This window comes from Alosa sapidissima, chromosome 2 (genome assembly GCF_018492685.1).
Source record: "Alosa sapidissima isolate fAloSap1 chromosome 2, fAloSap1.pri, whole genome shotgun sequence".
Lineage (NCBI taxonomy): Eukaryota > Metazoa > Chordata > Actinopteri > Clupeiformes > Clupeidae > Alosa > Alosa sapidissima.
In genome coordinates, this window is record NC_055958.1 from 13,205,171 (window position 1) to 13,213,092 (window position 7,922).

The 7,922-nt window shown below is 49.4% G+C and overlaps 1 protein-coding gene across 1 annotated transcript in view; it reads right to left on the reverse strand.

The window, feature by feature from the left end:
* The window catches only part of LOC121695711 (unconventional myosin-X-like), a 101,845-nt gene extending 96,239 nt beyond the window's left edge, over positions 1–5,606 (reverse strand). Inside the window, 1 exon segment of the mRNA XM_042076791.1 lies at positions 5,230–5,606. Coding sequence (XP_041932725.1) covers positions 5,230–5,250 — 21 coding nt within the window. The 5' untranslated portion in view covers positions 5,251–5,606.
* Between the last annotated feature and the right edge of the window lie 2,316 nt (positions 5,607–7,922).

Here is a 7,922-nt window from a genome sequence, read left to right on the forward strand (position 1 = left end):
AGACAGACACAGGCAGGCAGGCAGACAGACAGACAGGCAGGCAGGGTTTCCTGCAGAGCAGCACAGAGAAGTGGAGCAGTGTTGACCCAACAGCTGAGCAATGTCAGCGCTGCACTGCTGAAGGACAGCACGCCCAGTGACCCATTCAGCACCCTGACGGCACACGCCCAGGGACCCATACAGCACCCTGACGGCACACGCCCAGAGAGCCATACAGCACCCTGACGGCACACGTCCAGAGAGCCAGAGAACAGCACGTGGGAACCAGCTACTGGGCCCAGACACAAAGGACACGGCCCGGGCCAGGACTCTCAGAACTGCCAGAACACCACCACAGATAGAACACCACCACAGACAGAACACCACCACAGATAGAACAACACCAGACCAGGTAATAACAGAAGACCAGAACACATGCTCTAGGCCCAAAGTATGGGACAGTCTGACTCTGGTCCAAAACAAACAGAACCACCCATCTAATACCAGCAGCACTGCTGAGGAACAGAACACGGGCCCAGCCCTAATAAACACAGCCAAACATTTCATTACACCAGCACTACTGCAGGAGTGGGGAGGGAGAGAGAGGGGGGGGGGCAGAGAGAGAAGGAGGGAGAGAGAGGGAGAGAATGATTCTGAGAGAGGTTTAACACTCGTTTATTGAATCAGTCAATAAACCATAGTGTAATCTCCTATGGAGACAGAGGATACATACACAACTGCACCAACATAATTTCCTCAGACGCACAAACCTCATATTAAAAACAAAACAAATCAAAAGAGAGGGAGGGGGCGAGAGAGAGAGAGAGAGAGAGAGAGAGAGGGAGAGAGAGGGAGAAAAAGATAGATAGAGAGAGAGAGAGAGAGAGAGAGAGAGAGAGAGAGAGCTCTGCTGAAGAACATGATATGGGCTCTGCTCAATTTGCACCAAACTAAAACATTCAATCCCACTGCTGATGAGAGAGAAAGACTTTCAATATCACCAGCACCACTGAGGAGAGGGAGGGGGCCATTCAATCACCCCATCACTGCTGAGAGAGGACCAGACAGGGGGACAAAAGAGAGGAGAGAAGACGGATAGTGACAGACTGAGAGAAGAAGAAGAGATGAAGAAGAATGGGAATGAAACAAGGCGTGGTACGAAGGAGAGAAAAGAAGAAAGGATATGAGGAGAGGAGAGAAAAGAGAGAGTGCAAAAAGTCAAGAAGAGAGCAAACGCAGATTCCTGAGTGTTGCTTTTGTGCACTCATATGTGTGTGTGTGTGTGTGTGTGTGTGTGTGTGTGTGTGTGTTTGTGTGTGTGTGTGTGTGTTAACAGGTTAAGATAGTAAGACTAGCTCAGCTTTTACTGTCCTAAACAGCTGCTGTTCTTTTAAAGCATAGAATTCCTGACTCTTAAAAGGGGACAGTTCCCAAAATATAAACACTTGTCCATGAGAATGCAAACACACACACACACACACACACACAGTGATCTGCAGCGTGAAATGAGTGGGGCTTGATATAACACTGAGCTCAAATATCATTGAGCTAAACATTTTCCAGGGCATAAACCACACATCTCACACACACACATGCTTTACATTTGATCCAAATTACACACACAAGCATGCACACACACACACACACACACACATACAATACTCATTTCTTCATCTGATATATATTATGAGATCCACATCACACACACACACACACACACACACACACACGCGCACACACACACACGCACACACACACACGCACGCGCGAGAGGGGAGAGTGCAGGGAAGCTGACTGGTGGCTGGTGACTGAAGGTGCCTGAGCCCCCGAACAGAACACACCAGAACAAGCTTCTCCATTCAGAGGCAGAAACAGGTCAGGCCTATCAGGTGTCTCTACACACACACACCCACGCACGCACGCATGTACGCACGCACACGCACACACACATGCACGCACACACACACTCGCAAACACACATGTGTACGCGCACACACACCAAGCCTCTGGCCAGAGCGAGTCATTGGTAGGAACAGCCCCCGGAGACCAGCGGCAATAAGGAGGGTCCACACACACATTAATCTGCTCAGTGCACCTGCCCGCAAAGGACACACTACCACACAGGGCCACTCTAGCACACACACACACACACACACACACACACACACACACACTACCACACAGGGCCACTCTAGCACACACACACACACACACACACACACACACACACACACACACACACACACACACACTACCACACAGGACCACTCTAGCACACACACACACACACACACACACACACACACACTACCACACAGGACTACTCTAGCACACACACAAACACACACACACACACACACACACAACCACACAGGGCCACTCTAACACACACACACTCCCTATCATCTCACTTTCTCTCATCTCCTATAACCTCTAAATTACACAATCACACACCAAACATGACATTAGGCACACAAAGACACTTGGGCTCGCTCTCTCTCTCTCTCTCTCTCTCTCACACACACACACACACAGATCTGTAGACTGCTGCTTTGGGGTACACTTTCAATCAGTGTCCTTTACTTTCAGTGTCCTTCACACACCTCCTATTCACAGTGTGATTTCTGTGTGAGTGTGTGTGTGTGTGTGTGTGTGTGTTTAACTCACCTGAGTGGTAATACTGATGTGACCAGTGGCAGGTCTGACTGCACACTTGCAATGAGTTTTCTTGTGAACTGAGCACTGTTCTCTTTCTCTCCATCCATCCATCCCTCCATCCATCCATCCATCCATCCATCCATTCTGTCCTACAGCACCTCTCTCTCTCACTCCCTGCCTCCATCCAGATGAGGATGATACTGATGGACATTAAGAGACAGATGTTGGCCTACTGAGCTACTGATCCTCACCTTCCTCCTCCTCCTCACCTTCCTCCTCCTCCTCGTGCTGTTCTGAGTCTGAGTCCAGGTTTAACTGTGTTTTGTTAGACTGACCACACTGCACTTGCCCAGACTTGAACCCACAACTTGCAGCACGTCGGATTGGTAGGCGAGGGTGCTAGCAAGGGGTCTAGATTATCTCACTAGCCTGTCTGTAGGGGCGGGAGTGACACACACACACACACACACACACACACACACACACACACACACACACACACACACACACACACACATCGTCCTTAATCCTCATCTCTCTGCCACTTCTTTACATCATATCTCTTCTACTCTCTTCCTCTCCACCCCCCCTCTCTCTCTCTCGCTCTCTCCCTCTCCCTCCCTCCCTCCCTCCCTCCCTCCCATCCTCACCCAACCTGTTGGGCTCCAGATTAATCAGTTGTCTCTTGATGAGCGCACAGCATGGGGCCTGCTTGTGCTCTTTAACAAACAAAACAGAGAAGCACACACAGATAAGAAACACACAGAGGCAGTGGGCCAGCATCATTAAAGATGTACAGTATGTCCCTTAGAACCGCTTTGCTATGAATGGCCCTTGCTGCTCAAACGCATTCTCCAGCTTTTCAACCTCTTTTAAAAAGACCAACCCAGACAGCTGATGTGGGATTTCTTCCATAGCATAATAGTCGGCCTGACAGTGCCCTTCCTGACTGGACACAAATGTACACACACACACACACACACACACACAAGTCCTAATGGAGGGAGTGCATTACTGAAGTGGTGGTGAGATGTTGATGATGAATTGACGTGGGCGGTCGTCCATACAGCTCTGAGGTTGGCAGGGAGCAGCAGCAGAGGACTCTGGGAGTCTGATGATGACGTCTCTCCCTAGCCACAGGAGGGATCAGAGCTACCCTCAGCCTGCAGCACTACGAGGTACTCACACACACACACACACACACACACACACACACACACACGCGCACACACACACAACCAGGTGTGAACCCTGTCTCAGCTGCCAAACTAGATGTCAGGACTCACATGCCACAGGTCTCTATGTGTACTGTGTGGCTGTGGCTGTGTGTGTGTGTGTGTGTGTGTGTGTGTGTGTGTGTGTGTGTGTGTGTGTGTGTGTGTGTGTAAACTAGTGTATAGGGCAAAGGGGCAAAGGGTTCCGAGGGGGTGAATAGGCCCACAGCCCAGGGAGGAATTTCCCATCGAGAGCTTGACTGTCAGAGGCTGTCTGTCAGAGAGAGTATGAGTACACACACACACACACACACACAAAGGGGCCCCGACATTTCAAGGCTCATACCAGATAGCCAAAACAGATATAAACCCTCTCTCTCTCTCTAACACACACTTAAACACACACACACAAGCAGATCCACTTCAAAGGTGCCTGAGTGTCGAACAAAGCTTTGAACCAGGGCCGGAGTGCGAGTTGTTGTTAAGCTTTCACACTCTGCGTGACACACTGCTCATTTAGGGTTCACGCCAGAGCCCCACGAGCTCAGACAGCGAGATAGTGGTGATGTCACTGCGAGCGAGCTCGAGCTCATGATTCAACAAGCCATCGCCACAAGCCATGTACACAGTCGCCACTCGCGGAGACAACGACTTCCCGAGGATGTGGCGGAGACATACAGCTCAGAATGGAACGGGTCTGTAGTCTACGGTTTCCTATGGCCACAGACAGGGACACATACAAAATCAGTGACAGCAAGCATCACTGCTTTGCCCAGGAACGCACAAGTCTTTGAAAGAGATTATGTTTATGAAAGAGCCCTTAAGTAATTATGTGGCAAGTACAAAACTAGGCGACTAGAGCTGTTCTCAGCTGGCTAAGACAGGCGCGTGCGTCTTTGAGGCCATTCTCCGTTGAGTCTGATGAGATGCCTGCCGTCTGCTCCTCGGTGAGAGGATGCACATCTGCACGCTCTCGCCAAGCCCTTGGTTCCTTGTGACCCCGGCCTTGTAAACCTAACCTTCGAGTTCGCAGAAAGCTAAACTACGTGCTCTTAAGGATAATATGTGTTCCTACGGAACACAGGAAGTAATAGCCCGGTGCGCACCCGTATTTGCTGAGTGTGAAAGTTTGGGAAACGCATTAACGCACAACTCCCTTCAGACCCAGCAGCACAATGGACAGGGCCGTGAGATCCACCGAGCCGACGGAGCTGATCAAGTAATATGAAACGTCCTGCGCCTGCTCGAAATAAAACTCTAAACCAACCAGAGACAAGCACAGTCTGTGTAAAGACCAGAGCATAATTACAGGCTTCAATATCCCACCGCAAAACAAGGGGGTGGCTCGGAACGAGTGAGCGAGTGGTGACGGTCCTACCTCAACAAAGAAAGCATCCATCTCCAGACGCCCTCCTGTCCCGAAAACTGTCACTCCGGTTTCTTCGCGATCAAAGGACCACGGTTTGTGTGCAGAACATAAGCAGTCAGGCGTCCCGTGCTTGGACGTTTTCCATTCACGAGATAATTAAAGATGAGGAGAAGTTCCCATGGCACGCGCTGCAAGCTTGCTCCAAACCGTTTCCTTCTTTGGAAACTTCGCTATTTTGTCGTTTATCCGGGGCAAAGTTAAAGATGACGAATACAGTGTTTAGCACAAATCGCGGAACGAGACCGATGAACTTCAGTTTGAAGGAGGCAGAGAGCCGTCCGACGCTCCCGTCCGTGTTCCGTCCGCGCGTGGCTGTGTGTATCTTTGTGTGGAGGTTGAATCAATGGGACCGGCACGGTGCGGGGCAGGGCTCAAGGGGGAGGTGCTTAGAGCGGACGCCCTGCCCCGGCACTCCCTTTCAGGAAACTACGGGGACCGTGAGCGCCAGACAGACACACATCACACATGATAATAAGCCCTCATGATGAGTCAAATTTACACTGTTTGAATAAACTAGCCTTACGACAGTTTAGCAGGAACCCGCGAGCGCGATGAGTCGCTCGTCTCTTTTAAGAATAAGGAATTGCGACAGTGTTAGGTTTCATGTAAAGGAGGTGGGTTTCTTTCTAATCGCTTCAACAGATGGGTTACCTTTTCCATACATATTTAAAATAGGAAGTGGACCGAATTCTTTAATCACCAGGCGCCCGTAATAACAACAGGAAAATCATTGTTTCTGTTATTTTGCCATTGTGTGTGCTGCTCTTCAAGGAATTAAAGGCCGGCGTACCCAGTCCCAAAGTCTGCAGACTTAACATTTTGTGTTTTAAAACCCCATTTCCAAATTTAGTAATTCTATAAAAACCCGATTTTCTTTAGGCACCAGTTTATCTTAAAGCACTTTGACAAAGCACTGAGACAAAGCTGGCTTTGAAACTGAATGTCTAATGGGCATTCTAAAGGTTGTCGTCACACAGCAAAGCAACACAATAAACACACATAATGGGCCTATGATTGTTTGCACGGGGTGTTTGCACCAAAACAACACTTTGTTAAAACGGAGGCGGAACTTCCGAGTGTCCCGTATATTCCGGGCTCTGGCATAGTCATGGAACGGCCTTGACCCACTTCGCTTCTCCTCCTTTCCCGTGTGTGTGTGTGTGTGTGCGTGTGTGTTGTGCGTCTTCTGTCGGATTGTCTTGGTGAGAGCTCTCGCGCTTGACTCTCGCTTAACTTGATTAGCCTATTCGGCTGTGCTTAACAGCAGATCCCTGTTCCATCCGCAGACACACTGACCTCATCTATTTCCACGTTGTAATTTGTCAGCATTGCGCTCGTGAACGCTATGATTACCATAGCTACTGAGACAGCATGGAAAATTGTACAGGGAGGCCGTGGCAGATGGTAGGCAAGAGCCACAGGGGAAAAAATATGCACGCTCACCGAAGAAGTAGTGAGGAAAGAGTAGGCCACGCACTCCCCCTTTCTTGAAGTGTTGAACATGTCCAACAACAGATCGCGATCAGGAAAAAGTGTTTGGCAATCATGGCTCCGTGGGAATGAAGGGTTGTTTCATCAGAGCTACCCATCGCCTCTTTGTGAGCTATTATGCCATATTAGGTTCGGGGAAGTGCCCTCTGAACAAAGATGTGCGGAGAGGAGAGAACTAACAGGACATGGCTTTGTTGAGTGAACGCTTATAGAATGTTGCCATTGTGTTTTACAGGGATGGAAAATGTACCTCGAAAGAACAAGCAAGTGAGGATGTGTTTGAGTGTGAATTGTGTGTGTGTGTGTGAGAGAGAGAGAGAGAGGGGGGGAGAGAGAGTTGTGTGTGGTGTGTGTGTGTATGTGAGAGAGAAAGAGTTGTGTGTGTGTGAGAGAGAGAGAGGGAGTTGTGTGTGTGTGTGAGAGAGAGAGAGTTGTGTGTGTGTGTGTAATTTTCCAGGGACTGACAGACAGAATGGTGGATGAGGGTTTGTGTGGTTGACCTGCGGTTAAGTGCTTCTTTATGGGCAGAGCGACTCCGCTGCGTTGCTATTTTAGCAGGCTAATTTTAGCCCCCAATGGCAGGAAATAGCATCATCACTTTGGTGGAATTACACCTAAATGGGCTCCATTACCTGAGACAGAGGCCCAGCCAGGGGTCTCCCCTCAGGCCAAGGCAAGGAGAGGAGATGGGGGGTGGGGGCCATTATCACAAATATTACCTGTCTGAGGCCAGGTGTGCCCCCCTCCTGTGGTTCTGTGGTAAAGACACCCCCCATACACACAGACACACACCCCGGCCTTTTAAGATCAGAGGGGCCACATGGGCCATCTGATATGTTGTGGGTTACTGGGGAAAGTCCCGTATTGCACAAACACAGCGTTTAAGTAAGGGATAACATCTGATCAAAGCTGATTCAGCTCCAAAGCTGTCAGCTTCAGAACGATTCCTAAGGAGCTAGAGTCACATGTTTACTCGGTTGGGTGTGTGTGTGTGTGTGGGGGGGGGGGGGGGTCTAATGTTAAAGATAAAACATTATGGTGGAAAGGCCACTGGTAGCGGTGATATATGAATGTGATGACATCATAATGATTGTTAGCCACCATCTTTATGTTTATTTATTTAAAGAGGGACTGACACAGTAATTTAAATA